At 39.6% G+C, this 19,213-nt stretch overlaps 1 protein-coding gene across 1 annotated transcript in view; it reads left to right on the forward strand.

Annotated features, from left to right (window-relative positions):
• The first annotated feature begins 280 nt into the window (after window positions 1-280).
• Window positions 281-19,213, forward strand: part of slc35f3b (solute carrier family 35 member F3b) — a 71,915-nt gene continuing 52,982 nt past the window's right edge. The window contains exons 1-2 of the mRNA XM_079688310.1: window positions 281-408; window positions 1,305-1,519. Of these exons, the coding sequence (XP_079544436.1) occupies window positions 314-408; window positions 1,305-1,519 (310 nt within the window). The 5' untranslated portion in view covers window positions 281-313. The remainder of the gene's footprint in view (window positions 409-1,304; window positions 1,520-19,213) is intronic.

Consider the following 19,213-nt stretch of genomic DNA (forward strand, 5'->3'; position numbering starts at 1 on the left):
CCATTTTATCATAGTTGACTATAGATATTTCCTTCCAGCATTATAATTATTGACGCTATACGATGTAGTCTGGATATAATTACCTTTCAATGTGCAACATCTATATCAATAAAGTATTTCCTCCGGTAGATGGCGCTGTTGCAATGCCTGCAGGACCCAGAGTACAGCGCACCCTTTTGAGGTTGAAACAGACTCTACTGTAGTGGCCAGGCATATGTTTGTAGGGGTGAGGATGAGCAGGAGGATGGTACTTGTCTCCCTGCCTTGGTGAAGATTTAGAACCACAGCAGCTGCCTTCTTAGTGGCCTTGAGGATGTATGGGGATGGAGAGAGCATGGTGTGGGACCGGGTCGCTCGGACCCGCCGGGACTGTATGTGCTACCTTGGACCTCCTACTTTGATGCCCATGTAAGACATTTCAACTTTTACACATTGTAGCCCAACGAAAGGAGCACCTGTGGCGCACTTGGGTCATAGGTGCTTAAAATTAAATGTACTTTAAATGGGAGAAGTGCCCTAAATAAACATCAAGTAGCTATAGCCAGATGTAGAGTTTTCTATGCGAATGTGGATTATATTTTATTTCATTTGAGGAGTTTTTGCTGATAGTAATTGTTGTGAGTCAGATGTTCATCTAAAAAATATAATACGACTATGATTCGTTAGACTATGGCAGAAGGGGGAATTTTACGAACTGATTTTCTCTGAGTGGGTTATGAATCGTGTTTTGTTGACGGTTTCATAACAGCTGGGAGTCATTCTGGTCAACAGTGTGCTACTTTGTAAGGTGTATCGCATTACACAACTTTAATAGTGCAATATTAAACCGTTCTATCTCGGTTTTACTTCACCTGCTGGACACAAAGTAGCAAGTAGGAATACAAAAAAAAACACTACTGTTTAGGCTGTGCGCAGTTTGTGCTCCAGTGATGGCAGCATGAAGCCAGGAGTTGTCAAGTGAACTCTCTCCGTCTCTACAAATCACTGGTGATAGATGCATTAGTTTCAGATTCACAAAAGCCTGTTATGAATTTGCACAGTGCAGTTTCAGGAGCAGTCACTGTCGTTTAGTGTATTCAGTGTTGTTAGACACAGGGCCAGTGAAGGATGAAGATTTCTGGACTGAAGGGAGCTGCAGGGGCCCTTTACGCAGGTCTCTGTGTAACAAACAACATTCTGGCTTTATCCAATGAGAACTCCTGTCTTATCATCTCACATTTAAGGTTCACAGGCTCCTTTCCCCTTTGAAAAACGCTCTCACTTTTGTCTTTTAACACCGACCACCCCCTGTTCTCTTTTCCCAGCGGGATGCGCAAGTCGCCCGACTTGAGCCCCAGAAGGCTTTCGGACATCAGCCCTCAGCTCAGACAGCTAAAGTACCTGGTGGTGGACGAGGCCATCAAAGAGGACCTGAAGTCCTCGCGCTCAGTTGAGGACATCAACAGCGCGTCCATAGAGGAGCGAATCCTGCGAATCACCGGCTATTATGGATATCAGCCTTGGAATGCAAGCTACAAGAGTGAGTCAGTATACATGCATGGAGCTGTTAACTTCTGTGAGTGCATGCTGTGACACATTTAGTGATCAATCTAGTGTGCACTCTTGGCTATTAGTCCTTCTTACACCTCACACACTCATTGGATTTCAGATAACATCAGACTACTGATTTAAGTGATAGTGCTAGTTGTTTGGAATTTAAGCTTGATGGGGTGCTCTACTGTCATGGTGTGGGTGGATGGAGTCAGAGGATTGGGAACATATGTTAGATAGCTGCATGTGAAAGTTTAGCATCTACCAATCCATAGGAAAACGCTTGTTCCAGTGAGAGTGCAGGATAATGAAACCACACTGAGGCACATTGAGACACATTTTGGGCCCTGCATGTGTAACCCTTATGCAACACTAGGAAATTGTTCAATCAGTTTGGCTTTTTTGATGCATTTGGCATTCATTTTGGCATGGGTTTGAGTTTGTTTTAAGAATATAGAAGTGTAACCTCATCTCCATGTTAAATATATTAACTGCATAGCCAAAATACAAACAGTCAGACTTTCATATTGTCCCCATTGAAACCTGTTTAAAAAACAAAATGTTATAACACACAGCCATTACAGCATAATACATACATTCTATGTTATCAGGCTTCTGCCCTTTAAAATTACTTTTATTTTGTACCTTTGTCCACCATATTTAGCCATGTTGTCATGTTTGACCCATTGGGCCAAATACATGTTATTTGTTGCTGCTATGTAGCACAGAGTTGCATGCAGTTATTTTAAGTCAATGTATTTTATCATTATATCATTGACACATCTCAGCCTGTGTACAGACTGTGTCTCAGACTTTGTACAGTGATGTTGCTCATCTTCATCATTATTTTCACTGAATCTAAATGTGCACAGTCTGTTAATTAGTTGCTAAAGCTTCAGTGTTACCGGATAGTTGCTGCAGATTGTCGAGCTAATGTTTGCTTCACTGGAGTTTGTTGAGCTCTGAGCCAGACAGTGGGAATGTTGCTCAGGGCAGTTTATTCTCTAAAGGAAAACAAACACAGCTTTTGTTTTCATAATTTTCCTCATTTCCTTTCCCTTCATCATTTCTGATGGATTACAGTTTTAGTTCACTTGCTTTGTGTCTTGGAAGGAGCTTTTTGTGGTTTAAAGACCAGCCACAATCTTAACAACTGTCAATCTTTTTTCATTTTTTATTGCTGCTCTGATGTAAACACACTCATTAGATTTTTGCCAGCCCCTGACTGGTAGCTTGTGGACAACGTTGTACATTTCACATGAGAACTGTAATATTAAACAAGTGCAAGAATACTTTAAAATTCATAGGCCTATACATATCTGAACACTTCAGAAAGCTGCTGTTCTTTACCTCTACACTGGTGCTGTGGCCAGAGAGTCAAGTTAAGTGAAATATTCCCAAACTATACTTAGACTGTTGTACTTCATATTTTAAACACTGAATGGTTAAAGAGCTGAATATTGACAAATTAGACGTTTATCATTAAGCAAAGTTCAAGCCGACCTTCAAGGAGTATCTGATTTGTTGAATGGATCAACAAATGTTGATTGTCATTGATGTCAACAGTAATATATGCAATCTTGTAACCCACAGCTATTACAGGATAATACATGCAATATATTTTATCAGACTTCTTCAAGAGAGTTTCATTTCTATCTTTTAGAGAATTTAATTTATTTAAAACTGTGTTTCAAACTGATTCAAGGAAATTAATTATCTTTTATACAACAGTTATTTTCCATGTTATTGCCAAATTATAATAACTGTTGTGGAAGAGACATAATACAGAGTAATGTTTGCCATAGGGGTTGTTTTTGTAATGACCTGAATGAGAGTTATAAGTGACCACTACACGTTAATTGAGATAAATGGGTTCAATTCCAAAACCCTTTTTCTCTGAATAACAAAGTCACTACTTCAACCACTTCACTACACTTTGTCCCTGAAAACACAATTTTGTCGACAGCAGTTGAATTGCAAATGTAAAATTTCATGATTTGAACTGTTACATCATAGATCTTTCTCTGTGCATGGCAATATCAAATGAAAGGAAACTTCACAAATGAAATGACCCTTCTCGATTAATTGGTGTTGCGTTTTGCCTTTCAGGAAAAGTTGGTTTGCCCAGCTTGTTTCTGATACAAAAAAACTAAAACCTAAATTCAAAAAGAAATAATCTGCCATGTTCCAAACCAGTTATCTCTGGACCCTCTACAGTAGTCAGCTCACAAAGTACTCCAGCACAAACAACCTGACTATTTAGGACTACCAAGCAGAGGCTAATGGCTGTAGAGTGGAAGGCTGATGCCGAAGGCAGCCAGTTATCAGAGGGGTGGGAGGCTGAGTACTTCTCTGTAGAGTGCAAAGAGAAGCCCGATTTTTTCATTTACCACCAACCTATCAAAATTGGCTCATGTGCTATTTCGCACAGCAGTAAGCTTGGTTAAAAAGTGAGGCAAGTAAGCCATGACTCAGACTCAAAATGAAAGGTCACATCATCACAATGAGTTACGTATGTGTAACAGAGCTACATCCAACATTTAAAAAACTGGCTCATTAAACAAACCCGGTGGGAGTCATTATTGCTTAAAAAGTGCCCTCAGAGCAGAGTTAAGAAAAAAGTTTTGCTTTCAAGTAAGTCGTGGCAGGGCCGTATCCAGGATTTGCTAAATACCGAAGTCCAAACATGCTAGGGAGGTTCGGGGGTATACTCCCCCGTCATTTTTGGGATTTTCATGATCTAGTTAGGTGCTTTTTAAGTCCTGTGGGGGGTCACAAATTGGATAATATATTGATTTCAAACCATGTCAGTGGGCTGCAGCATCAATTATTTTTGAAAGTGTAATGCATAACAATCAGTTGATTGTTACTATTAATGATCTGGACATGCAGAAGAGGCTAAAATGATCACAAAACATTGTCAACATTCATTTTCCATGTCTCTCTCCTTTCTATAACCTGCACCCTCTCTTCCATCTTCTTTAGTCTCTCTGTCTTCTTCCTGTTCATTACTCTCTCTCTCAGGGCAGGAATTTCACGAGGGCCACGAGGGCCATGGCCCTCGTGCCCTCCCACTTTGGCCTTGTGCCCTTAAAAATGATATTTGCCATAAGGCCACAGTGGCCTTGATGCCCTCTCTGACTAAGTTTTGTGGTTTAGCAGTCTGCCTCTTTTCTGACACGGCTTCAACACCAGCATATTTTGAAGGAGGAAAAAAAAATCAGCGGTGCACTTGATTTGAGCCTGGAATGCACCGCTCGGACGGTCTATGACAGGGGTGGGGAACCTCCGGCCTCCGGGCCGTATACGGCCCTCGAGACCATTTGGTACGGCCCTCGAGGTAATTTATAAACACACGCAAAAAAGAAAAAGATTCAAGAAATCTAGACCGCAAAATAATTAAACAAGCTTGTTTTTCCTGGCCAAGGTCAGGGTCCTTGAACACAACACGAGCCTAACGTGTCATCACGTGGTATATGTCTCGTCTGACAGGAGTGTAGTTCTAACGGAGAGCACCAGAACGCTGCTCCGGGCCGGGACTTCAGAAATTGCAGTACCCATAAGGAGCTGTACACATGCAGCAGTTTTTGCGTGGCTGTGTCTTTAGTTGAAAGCCCAGTGGCGATCTGTTCATCTGTCATACTGATCATACAGTCAATAACTTTGTTGTTATTAGCATCTGGTTAGCTAGCTATGCTAACGAATATAAGAAACTTTTTCTCCAACCAGTGAGGTAAAGGCACATCTTTATATGATCATTATAGTTATAGAAAAATAAGAGAATAAAGTAAACAGGTATACAATACTAATATGACAGTAAAAAAAAGTTGTACATAGTTGTATTAAGAGGTTGCTTTTTCTTTGCACAGCATGAAAGAAACGCGAAATGAATGGGCTGTGATTTGAGTTTTTTAAGCAGACGTTGAGTTCAATAATTTGTACGGCCCTCGAAGGATGTTGTAAAAATTGAAATGGCCCTTGAGAGAAAAAAGGTTCCCCACCCCTGGTCTATGATGACAGTTGACATCAGTCTAGGACCTATCTCCGCCCACCCCCTCACGCGTCCGTGTGCGTAGGACGGTCTAGGACCTAGCTAGCTGATTCTCCGCTCAAGAAAAGGCTGAGGTGAGGTAAGGTTTTGTGATGATCCTGTTTGCCGTTAAGTTTTTCATTTGTCCAGCTTTAAGTGTAATTTTATGGATAACATTACTATTTCTTGCTCGTATGGTAATGCATAATTATAATATTTTGAAGTGTTTTTGTTACTACTTGGATAAGTTATATTGCAGTTGTGTTCTTTTTTTATTATTATCTAGTGCTAGGCAGTTAGCGCTGTGTTGTTAGCTGTCAAAGATAAGATGATGCTTAATAAATATATATAAAAGTATTGTAAATGCATATACAATCGTAGTCACTTCATATCGTATGTTAAATCATTGTTTTAATTTATGGCCTTGGTGCCCTGGCTTTTGGCCTTTGTGCCCTTAAAAAATTGACAACTCAAAAGGCCAAGTGGCCTTGCCCCTAAAATGACGAAATTCCAGGCCTCTCTGTCCTCTACTCTTTCTCTTTGTTCAATCTCTCCCTCGTCGTTCACTTTTTGCTCCTCCTCACTTGTCGCTTCTGCCAGTGAATTAAAAGCAACTCAGCAATTTAGTTTTGCAATTTCACTTGTTTGCATTATTTTTTAAATAAAAATCGATTTAGTTTGATTCACAAAAGAAAACAAAGATGTAAGCAAATTGTGTTTTATAGAATTGTATGTTATTATGACATCATAACTGCAATAGATGTATGTTGTTAAAAGTATGCCTATTGTCTATATTGTAAATGAAGATAGATAGATAAATAGATAGATAGATAGATAGATAGATAGATAGATAGATAGATAGATAGATAGATAGATAGATATGGTTATTATGCCTACCTTATTGTGTGTGACTGTAAAAATGTTGGATTGCTTGTTTAGGATACTCTTGATCTTTATTATTGTCATTTATTCAACCTTCAGATAATGTTGGCTTGAATTGACATGGAAACTGTATTGTTATGTTATGTGCACTTTTGTATTTGGTATGACCTTGTAATACTGTATATGTTAAAGGGGTAGTTAAGAATGGAGAAACCAGCTCGAGTGCGCTAGAATTTGAAACTACGCAGCCGAAAAAAATCTGCCCCTTCCTTCAGACTTCCTTACAGAGCCCCTCCTCCAACACACACGAACGCGCACATGACCAATGAGGGCACAAGATAAGTTTGTGCACGAGATGGAAGGCTGACAGGCAGGTAGGCCATCCAGTTATTTTAGCCGGCTAAAATAATTGGTCGTGCTTTTTACAGCACCACGGCTTCCACAGATGAATTTTTTTAATGTATCTATTGTCAAAGCATTTAATGTATTCAATGCTATCGGGATGTTAAGGGCTTTCCATGGAATATAACAAAAAGTGTTTCTGAAGTGAATTACCTACACCACATTTAATGTGCAATAGCAACTATAATATTAAGTAGGTGACGTTATGATTACTAATAAGAGTAAAGCTTACTCAGGGGTCCCATAGGCGAGATGAAGACGTGTGAGAGGAATAATTATTTAGACTGATTATGTCAGAGAGTAGACTTGTGAAACAGTTCTTTTTATTTTTTAAGAGGTTTTTCCTCATAATTGCAGCAATATGAACATTCTTCTTCAATTTTCTTGCTTAATCGACATTTTCTTTCACAAGTGTTGGATTCTATTTGTATCCAAACATTAAGCAAATAATATATTTATAGCTAGTCCCTTTTGTGAAAGAAAAGGAAAGCAGGCCTTCACAAAGTTCAGACTGAATAGCTTGTTTTAATTCAGATCCTCATAGCCAGAAATGGCCTTTTCTTGCTTGGGAAATTGTCCTTTTTGGTATGTGAAGTTCCACTGAGAGGTGAAACATTTGTCTGACAAAACAGTCTTTGTTCTTCTTCTATGTACTCATGCTATCTATCACAAATGTGGCGTCCCTTCTTGTACAAATGTAGAGCTTTACAAAGCATGAAATGAGGTTGGGTTCTATTTAAAGCTCAGGGTTTGGCTGTGGTGAGACAGTGGAGCAAGTTGGAGAGAACCAATGTATGCAGGCACACATTCACTGCTGGCAGTAACAGGTATCTGGACAGCTGGAGGGGAAGGGAGAGCTATGGGCCGACTGTGACTGATGACGATAATGACAGCTCTCAACTCAGCTGGAGCTAAGGAGCAAGACAGAATAGTAATGCAGATGCACACAGCTGCTTATGGATAATTCCAGCTTGCCTTGCATACAGGCTTGGTTAAAAACGACAAACCAAGAACAATAACTTTTTCTTCTTCTTTTTTCTTGGAAAATCACTTTAAACTGTTGTTACTCCAACACCAAACAGAAACCTCAAAAGACCAGAATGCAATGCAAACATGAGTAGTTGCAGCCCGGTCTTTTTCTCACATAGACGAGATGTTCTTAAAACTGTTGCTCTCTTTGAAGTTATCCACAGCTGAGTGTGACAAGCTTAAGAATGTTGTGTGAGGGTGGGCAAATGTACTATAAGAAATACATTAAAATAATAGTGTTGTCAGTATTTTTCCTGTTAGTGTGTAAATGGTGCATAATAAAAGACCAGTAGACATTAGGGGAAATCATTCTGTTCTGTTTGTTCACGGTGTGTATTAAGTGAGACCTGAAAGTGAGGTACAGCGCAGACATGAATATGGCCATAAAGGCTTCTAAGTCAGGTGTGTAAGTGTTATAATCAAATGTAAATATGTTCACATGCACAGTCACCCCTAAAGAAAAATAAATAGAGACTATAAAGACTGTATGTATACAATCCATGATATTGCAGTGTTATCTCTTTAATGTGCTTCATGCATACATTTTTCATGCTTTCATGTTTTAGTGATGAGCGTGAAAAACCATATACAAAGAAAAAAAGTATGCTCAGAGGATTTGAGCATCATGATATATTGAATATTTTATGTAAATAGTTGTATGACCATATTGTGCCAGCATCTGACATGTTGCCTGAACAGGGTCATTCAGCATTTCAGTTCTTTTTTTTTTGAGTGGATATTTATTTATTTTTGATAAAAGTGGAGACTTACCCATTAAAGAGGAACAGTGGAAATGAGTAGAAAGAGTAAAATACTGAACTGCATATCTCTCAATCTCAGCCAAAAAATGAGTGGAAATGCACACAACTCAGTACTGAAGACATTTCTGACAGTTGCCTTCGGGCTTATCCTTATTCAAAACAAAGATTCAGTGGAGTACCGAGCAGATTGTCCCAGTTCTGCAGACATTTAACTGAATAACCTATTTAATCTGGTTTGATATGTTTAAACATTTATTTGAAAGGAATGTTTCTATTTCCATGTTCTGCCCAAGTGGTGCAAGCAAGGCTTCCCTGAGCAAGCATATTTTAGGCTTTTATGTTTTGTTACCATCTCCAGTACAGTAGGAGCAGTTCTGTTGCGTAACATCACATCTATAATTGAGAAGGATGCATAGATCATCAGACACCTGCCTGCTCCTGAAGTCCCGCTCGCTCCCAGTGGAGTGGAGGAGCCGTGAATCAGCTATACCACTTTGAAGAAGAGAACAACTCAAGTCTTCTTGTCCCTTTCAGCTTTATAGCCGCGTTCACACCGCGTATAGTTTTCCCACTTTAGTTCCGATATAGTTCCGAAAATGTCGCGTTCAAACCAAAAAGAGCCGGAACTAAAATGAGTTAATCAGAACCTTTTTTAATAGGGGTGCACCGAATGGGAAATTCTTGGCCCGAAACCGATACCGAAAATAGGAAACAGTTGGCCGAAAACCGAATGCCGAAAGGCCGAAAATGATTAATAGAAATATATATATATATATAATGTATACATTTTTTTACCAATGTTGTTCAGCTACCTGATTATGGAAAAAGACATGATTATGGCAAAACTTAACTTAAATAATAATCACTATTATGGATCCATAAAACATTTATTCAGCACTTTTGAATGCATACAGTACATTAATTCCAAGTCAAGTGCATTTTCTCTGTAGGATAACTACAACAAAGTGCATTCAGAACAAAGCCAAGGTGCTTTAAAACTGCATAAACATCTAGGCCAGTAGGCCTACAACAAAATAGTGTAAATAAAGACTGTAACAGTCAGGCCTTCAACAACAACAAATGCACCTATAAGTTTGGTAACCTAACGTGTTGTTGTGATGACGTAATCAAAACGCGGCGACAAGCACGGCGCGCGACCATGCTCGCGGCTGGCTCACAGCCAACATGTCTGCCGCTTGGAGATATTTTGAAATATCAGAGAAAGAGGGCGCGGATTGCGATTTGTAAAATGTGTTCAGCTGACATTTCTCGAGGGGGTGTAAATGCAAAGACTTTCACCACTTCGGGATTACTCCACCACTTGAAATCAAAACACCGGACAAATATGCGGAGTATGATCAACATAACCCTGTTATCTGACATTCGGTGATATTTTAAACCATTTTCGGCCGATAATGTTTGGTGGCCGAATATTCAGTGCATCCCTATTTTTTACCCCCTTTTCCTTCCCTGCTTGAGAGCAGGGACTTTCGTGGGAGAAAAAGGTTCCTATGTCTGATTGGCTGGGCGGAATGCAAACCACGCCCCGTAAAACTTTTGTGAAGCCGCCATTTTATTATCCTCGCATTAGCATTATTAGCATTAGCATTAGCCCAGCGCACAAACGCAGAGAGACTAACTTATGGCAACACAAGAGAAAACATGGGAGCGGTGGAGATGAGGAGGTGTCGGCGTTCTGGCGATTTACTCGGAAGTCCCCAACTCCGGGGACTTCCGGCAGGAGACTCCGGGTGGCAGTAAGAAATGCCGTGAAGTTGTTTGCGGCCTGCCAGTAAACCCAAAGCAGAAGAAGATGAAGTTACGTCAGCAGCTTCATTTGCCTAATCGTTCTCCAGGAACTTATTCCGGTGTGAACGCGATCTTTACTTAGTTCATGAAAACTAAAGAGTTCTGATGAACTAAGTTCTCATGAACCTTTGTGGGAAAAGTACTGCGGTGTGAATGTGCCTCTTGTCTTTGCTCTCAGTTTCATCCAAAGTGAAAATGACACCACCATATCACTGAGCTTGAAATAGTATTGTTAAAAAAAACATTATGTCCAGAATTGGATATCTCAAAGAAAAACCCCTTTCTTGCACAGGGACAAATTGCTTGATGGAGTGGTAAACAGTTTGCATGCATGGACTTTTAGAGCATCTGTGTAGCTTATGTCAAATCTGAGACTGGTTTCCTGAGCTTGATTTCCTTCATGCTTGTGTTTCTTTAGAATTAACCCTGAAGACTTAAGCGCTAACTGAATCATGGCTGTAGTGCTCCGTTCTCAGTGCTCACTCAACCTTGTAATGGAAATCCTGCCAGTTTAATGCCAAGTCCTGTCCTCCTGTCCTCCTTACTCCTTTCATCTGCTGTTAATTGGAAGTTGTGAAGTGATGACTCCTACCTCGGCGTAATTAATCCACGGTCTGCTGTGGCCATATAAAGCATATCATTTTCTGGGTTTGCCACAGAAGAGCAGTGCTTGAACAGAAGCAGCAAAGTGTAAATTGGGTTGTGCGAGTAATCAGGAGGCTTGTGGGTATATTGATGGGAGGGGGATGAGTATTGATGGAAGCTTGTAGCACTGACAAAAACACAAGCCGTTTTCAACTATTAACTAGTTTAAATATTGCTTAATGTGAGACTTTAAACATACATTTGTGTTGGATGTTCTGCTTTAATCTCTAAGTTCAAAGACTGCAGACGTGATTAATGACAGAAGAAAATTGTCCAAAAAGAGATTAGACGAAAATCTCGACACCAGTGTCACCAGTCGAAATGTGAAAGTGTAAAAAAAGAAACAAAGTCAGCTCTATCTATATCCCAGTCCTGTAGTTTTAGCATCAATGTGATATTGAAGTTTTACATCAACTGATCTATAGGCATAAAAAGTTGGGCAATTTTGTCATACCTCTGCTTTTCACCAGCTTTTCAATCACATTAAGCTCTCAAGCCTCCTTCACCTTTTCTGCCAAATTTGCATATCCCATTACACATTAAGCTGCTGTATTAAGATTCTCTTTTGGAGCAACACGCAGGGTTAGTGCATGACCGATAGCTGATCTCACTGCAGTAAGGCCTGAGATGCTACAGAATCAAACAGGCGCTGCATTCGAAAATGATAGCATCAGTAGGCACAGTTGTTGAGCTGTGAAGTATGTCAGTTAGATAGCTTTTGATTTAGCAGCCTAATGTGAAAAGTCATGTGTCAAAGTGGTGCTTCTACTGTTGAACCCACAAAGGATTTTCACCTTCAGTTCTGCGGAGAGTCTGAACTCAGATACACTCACTGTGCACAAACTTCTCAGCACCAACAGAATACAGGCAAAGTTAGCAACTAGCTAGCGCTGCTAAAGAGACACATATTTCTCTAAGGAGTTCCTGGAGCAACCCAGTCTCATGGCATTTCATGTTAGTCACGACATTTAATCTATTGAAACACGAAGTGCCGTGAGACTGGGTTGCCTGGAGACAAAAAACAAAGCTTGAAGGGGAGCAAAATTCATGAGGACGCCATAAACACAATCCCAAAAGTAGCCTATGATGTTGCATTGTGATAGTTCCGTAAATATGAAAATATTGCTAACGTGTTCACCATAAAAAATGTATGTCAGTGTTTCGCTGACTTCTTATTCTTCTGCTTCCAATTGTCTGAAATAGTTCAACTTTAATGCTACCTTAGAATTGTTTTATTTTTGTTTTTTGTTTGGAATGTCTGACATTTAAAAAAACATATATTATCTTCTCAAACCAAAGAAATACATGTAAAGTGTATTGTCAAATGTCAAAACATTCATTACTCACTATAGAGATCAAAATGAGTCACTTTCCTGCCAACAAATGAGAACACAGGGCAGTCAACATATTGAGTTATACATACCTTGTGTGCAGTTCAGGCTAACGCTCTGCTCATCATCAGCATCAGTGACTCATGTTGTCCAGAGGCTGACCGATGATAAATAATGACTAGTTCTTCAAGTGTTAATCACATTTGTTTAAACCTGATACTTTGTCACCAAGGATAAACTATGTTGAGATACAAATCCACAAAATGTTAAACCTCCAAACATGTAAGGGAATTTATGGTAGTGAAAAAAGCCTTGCAAAGTTAAACCCCTTGTGCAGTGTGTCCCTCTATCCCCTGCCTAACCTTCCATTAGGCACTGATCAGGTGGGCTGTCCCTCACAGGTGGAGGGGGGTGTGGCCTGGGGAACAAAGAGAGAGGAAAATGTTTGGGAAGGATGTTTGTTTGATGGAGGAAGATACCCTGGCAGGTTTTTTAAGGGTTACCAATATACTGAAGGAGCAATGAGACCGGTGGAGTCTGAGGATCATACAACCCAGTCTCACGGCATTTCGTGTTATAGTCACGACATTTAATCTATTGATTCATGTTCACCAACACGATTTTCCCCTTTTTTTCGTGTCACACAGAACGATTTTAATAGCAATATATTTCTATTGGTATATGTTTCGTGCCTGCAACACGTCTTTTTGTCCGGTCGGGTTTTGGAAGACCGGAAGCTGTGTGGTTCATAAAAACATGTTCTTACTCAATATCAAGCCACGATTATTGTTTTTATTTTAAATCGTATAATGTCAGACTTTTTTTTTGCTGTCCGCAAGGAAAATAAATGGGGCTCAGAGCCTCAGAATACTGAAATCTGTATTTTTAAAAATCTTTTTTTCCTTCTAATTTGTTATTCTTTTCTAAATAACACACTGTTAATTACTCAACAATAACACACAATTATCCTTGTTTTTATTTATTTGTTTAATTCTATAATCTCAGGCTTTTTTGGCATCCATCAGGAACTGAATTTCAAAATAAAATAACCGGAAACAGATACACACCCACTGAACTGATTACCCAAGATCCTCAGCTATGGTTTAAGCTCGGTGATTGGATTGTTTAGCCGCAATGCACGTTGGGATATGGTGTTAATGCGATATGAAATCCGAAAAACTTTTCTTTTTTTTTTTAAAAGAAGAAAATAATATTTTAATCCGAGTGTGCTTGCTTTTCTCTTTGAAAGTCATCACATAACAGCATTATAATACACAGTTCGACTGCATTAAATATTACACATCTGCCGTAGTTCTCTATTTATAGAGCCCTGATTAGAAGACTTCTGGACAGACTGGAAGAACTGACACCGAAACTGAATATGTGACGTGGATCGTAAATATATCAGCAATTAAACAACATCTTCAATTTCTCTTCACACAGGAGTATTGCAGTATCAACATTAATTTGACTGACTTTTATATTTGATCCAATTGGTAGATAGGTAGGTTATATTTACACCATAACGGTGCACAGCTGATATAAAAGGACTTGTCGTTTTTAGAGATATTACTGATTTTCTTTGAATCAAAGAATGTAAATACTGAGTTGAAAAAATAGTCAGGGGTTTTGGGTGATGGGAGACACATCTATGGAATCACAATTTCAATAGCTTACCATTAAATGACGGATATACCATTCTGTCTGTGATGTTTTTACAATTCAGATATTTAATGTGTAGAAGTAAAACATGTGAAATAATATAGCAATATCCAGTAAAATGATGTGAAAACATGAATAGAACTACACATCTTCAGATGTTATACATACACAAGTGTCCTACACTAATAATACAAAGTTATTATGGCATTGTATGCTTTGTGTACCTTGTGTGCACCGCCTAGTGGTTAAAGCACGTTATTTAATTATTTTTTTAATATGTTATATTTGATGAAAATAATATTAAGAGTACATACACAATAGGGGGAAAGTAGAAGGTCAATGATAGAAATATAGAATATAAAAAAATCAAGAAGATACTGTAAGTGATCAAAATAAAACAGTTTAGTGCTGGATGTACAAAGATATTAATATGAGGATGTAAAAAACTGAAAAACGAATGAACCTTTATTCAAATATTAAAGAATACTTTAGGTTAAGGTCTTCTTTTAAATAAGAAAAAAGCTTTGGGGGTATCTATCTACAGATAAATATTAAGCCAGTAGGGGTGTAACGGTACACGTACCCATACCGAAATTATTCGGTACGGGCCCTTCGGTTCGGTACACGTGTGTACCGAAGTGTACCTAACGAATATAACGTTAAACGTAAAAAATTGAGAACGTGAACAACTTTTTGGAAGTAATCTCAGGTGCTGCGCCGCAGCATTCAGAGTAATTTGCTCACATTGGGTTCGACGCGTCATAGAGAGAGCAAGTCATTTAATTGGACGAGAGGCATACTATGAGAGCTGGTCACAGGGATGCGTTCAAATGTAGTCAGTAATTTGAGGAACTGTCGAAATGGCGAACGCAGATAAAGTTGAGCTCGAAAATCCTCCAGCATCATTGAAGTCTCCGGTTTGGGAACAATTTGGTTTCGCAGTTACGTACAAGGATGACGGACCAAGACAGGTGGACCGAACCAAAGCTGTTTGTCGGCATTGTTCAACTAAAATTGGTTACGCGGCTGGCAATACATCAAACTTGCACACTCATTTGAAAAGGCATCACCCGAACGTGCATATCACCGGTACCAAAAGAAAAAAGACTGAAGTGCAAACCCAACTCCCACTAGCATAGTAGCATTTAAGCCTCCAACACTCGCAAAAAGTTTAGACCGAGCCAAAGCTAATACAAACGCCAAATATCCTTATGTTGCCATGCTAGCAAAGCGCTACCTGGCCGTATCTACTACCTCTGTCCCTAGCGTGAGGGTGTTCTCCACAGGAGGAGACATTGTTAGTGCCAGCAGATCTGCCCTTTCGGCAAGCAATGTGGACAAGTTAATTTTTCTTTAAAAAAACATGAAATGACAAGCAAGTCATAATCTCAAACTGGCTGCTTTTGTATTTATTTGAGTGAATACATTATTCACAGTTTAATAATAATAATAAAAAATAATAATAATAATAATGTTTTGTGATAATTTTTTCTGCTGTACCGAAAACGTACCGAACCGAACCGTGACCTAAAAACCGAGGTACGTACCGAACCTAAATGTTTGTGAACCGTTACACCCCTATAAGCCAGACAAAGTACTCAACGTCTAATATATTGCTTTCCTGCAATGTTAACTATGTTGAAGCACTTATTTTAACTGATATTATACATATTAATTATACTCTTATGTATGAAGATAGAATAAGAAATGTGCAGAATATGACAGTTTAATGGTGGAGGTATACACACATATTGATAGATGTCTTGTAATGCACTGTTGAGGAACCTGCGACCCAAGTTTTTCATTCATTGCATAACTACACCGTAGTTGTGTATATGGTCCCGTTCGAGCCCAGTTTTGGATAGTCTGCCGTGGTTTCGTTCCATTTCAAAGTGCTGTTTGACGATCAGCGTAACCTTGGTGCACTGCCACTCCAACAACCAATCCCAGAGCTTGAAGATTAATCACGGGTTATCGCATTAACACCATATCCCAACGTGCATTCTAAAACATTCCATCATCGAGCTTAAACCATAGCTGAGGATCTTGGGTAATCAGTTCAGTGGTTGTGTATTCCAATGATGATCGAAATCTCCCATATACTGTAGGCCTACGTCTGTCTCCGGTTTTGCCCCTTGTGTGTTATGAAGGTTTTTATACATGTAAACGGTCTGCAGAGTCAAAAACCCTCAAATTACACCCTGTAGGGAGTAAAACTCTAACACAGAAAAGACCTCCCCAAAACGCCTCGTTGGAGATTTCTCATGTTCTTCCTGGACATTGTGACGTCTGAATACCCAGTAGCCACGCCCAGAGCTTTGACCAGGCTGATTGGTCCAAATTAACCAATCCACGGACTTCCTCACACACAAACACACACAGTGCATGCAGCTCTGCTGATTTCTCCTCCCTGGCTGCAGGCTGATAACAGACAGTTGGGATCGTGGCAAAATTCTCTCTGCAGACCCATTCTCACAGCGTTTATCAACCTTTTTCTTACTCAATAAAAAAAAGTCAGACATTGTACCATTTAAAATAAAACACAATCGTGGCTTGATATTGAGTAAAAACATGTTTTTATAAACCCCACAGCTTCCGGTCTTCCAAGACCCGACCGGACAAAAAGACGTGGTGCAGGCACGAAACACACTCACACTCTGTGTGACACGAAAAAAAAGAGAAAATCGTGTTGGTGAACACGTATCAATAGATTAAATGTTGTGACTGTAACACGAAATGCCGTGAGACTGGGTTGTATTATCAGACCCTCTCTACATCAGGTTCTTGCAGCACTATAGGCCTAGTTGTAATTGGGCTAAAACTTTAAGCGGATTGTTAAAAATGTTCCAATGGTTTTCTAGTGAGTTGTTTTGGCTTATTATGTTTAATTTCTTCTGTATCAGGGCTCAAGCTGTTTATATTTTTGTCTATAATTCATCAAATTCACTGGGGTTTGATACTTAACTACAACCACTGACCCACTAACTTTGCCTGCTGTTTTGCAACAGACAATATCACTCTCCTGTAGCAGCAGGCATTACAAGCCAGGATTATATTGGGTCAAGATATTTTTGTGGTAAAGAAGATGCAGAGAGCCACAGTTGCGCATATTTTTCAGAAGCGCTTCTAAGTCTACAACTGTTTGCTTTTAATATAGGTGTGTATGATTTTTAACAGATCTGTTGTGTAAAGGACAAAGATAAATGAAAATGAAACGTGTGAAAATGTAGTTTAGTATTTAGTCTATTATTACCCATTTTCCTCCTTGCATCAGTCGTGCAACATGCGCAAGACTATTTTTTTATTCTGTTATTCATTTTTTTGACGGAAGTTCCTAGTATACAGTATGAGAATCATGCAACAAAATGAAATATTCAATCCCATCTGTACTCCTGAATATAAATCTATTCCAGTCTCATCTTCTCTGTTCTTGTTTACCTCTCTTTGTCTTGGTCACGTTTCATTTTGAGGTAAAAGCAGGTAGGGACATTGAGAAGAAAAAACATTTCTGCCGACACTGCAGCAGAAATCAATAGAGCTCAGCATGTGACTCTTGAGATTAATTTGGTGAAGACTTTCTTATGAAAGGTAAATGAGAAACAAACAAGAGCAGCCATGCATGGTCCTTGATAAATAGTTCTGCTTAAAATACTCCAGCGACCTGAAGCTAGTATTAAACCATTAATAATGTAAATTAAAAAATATTGTAATGCTGAGCCTGTTTTCTGCCAATTGTTTAATATGGTGCCTTTGTTGTATATGTGAGTCTATTTTTACAAATTAGTAACTGATATATGGTCCTGGAAATTAAATAGGAGCAATACTGCTTGTGGTTTAGCGATGAAATTTGTTGGAGGAGGGTTGGTAGTGATGGTTCAGCCTGCAGCGGCCAAGGGGGGGGTAAACAGTACAGTTAAGCCTCCAGGATGCCGTGCGCTGTCTCAGGATTGGAGAATCAGATATTATATTGCCTCACCAAGCTCCCATGCTGACATTGTGCATTGCTCCTCCATTGCAAAGTATCTTCATTCTTGTTCACCGGCTATTGCCTGGTATTAAATTAATAGTTCAAATTGATTTCATAACTGGTTGCTATAGGCAAGGGAGACTGCAGGGAGACACTGAACTGGATAAAAAGAATGCATTGGCCTAAATGCAATCTCATAACCTACTGGGCTATCGTCTGACGATAGTTTAGCTTTTGATTGGTTTAAAATCACCTTGTTACTTGTGAAAAATGTGGTTAAAGAGAGCATTTTACAACTGTATACTTGAAACTAAACTTGCTAAACTGTTAACAATTTACTGCGTACAGAAGAGGAAGTCTTGGCACGGATATCAGCTGGCAACCCCAGAACCCCAGAAGTATTGGCAGTTCTCATTCATAACACTCCGTTCGATGTCTCACTATGGGATGCGCCTCAAAGCGTATGCAAACAGAAGCATCAATCTCATTACGCCAATCCTGATTGGCTGGTGATCTTGACGTCTACGTCAGGGAATCCACCCACCCTCTAAGTAGCTTGCGCTACGTCGCAGCGTCATTCAAACACCTCTTCTCGCTTCGGAGCACATCTCAAAATATCAGTAGCCGGGCTAGCTTAACTGTCCACAGACTGAACCACAAGCTAACTTTCGGTCGACGGGCGCTTGCCGGCTACTCTTGCTTTGCAAGAAGATTGAATTGAATATTAACACACCAGTTAATATGGAAATCTGCCACGCCGTTTTTTCTTTCGGAATAACGTTAAGGCTTTGATTTTTCTTCTAACGGTAACGTACCTGTTACTAGTTTATCCCTCCACGCCGACACCCCGGCGAGCGAGGACGGATTCTTCTCTCCCTCACACCAGAGGAGACGGAGATAAAAGATATTAACACACCAGTTAATATTAAAAAATCTGCCCGCCGTTTTTTCCTTTCGGAATAACGATAAGGTTTTGATTTTTTCTTTCAAACGGTAACATACCTGTTTACTAGTTTGTCCCTCCACGCCGACACCCCGGCTAACGAGGATGGACCCTTCTCTCCCTCACACCGGAGGAGACGGAGGCTCGGAGACGGAGGCTCGGAGACTCGGCTCTGCGGCTGCGGGTTTAAGATTTCGAGCACGGACTCACACCAGGTCTGCT

This window comes from Notothenia rossii, assembly GCF_949606895.1.
Source record: "Notothenia rossii genome assembly, chromosome: 6".
Taxonomy (NCBI): Eukaryota; Metazoa; Chordata; class Actinopteri; order Perciformes; family Nototheniidae; genus Notothenia; species Notothenia rossii.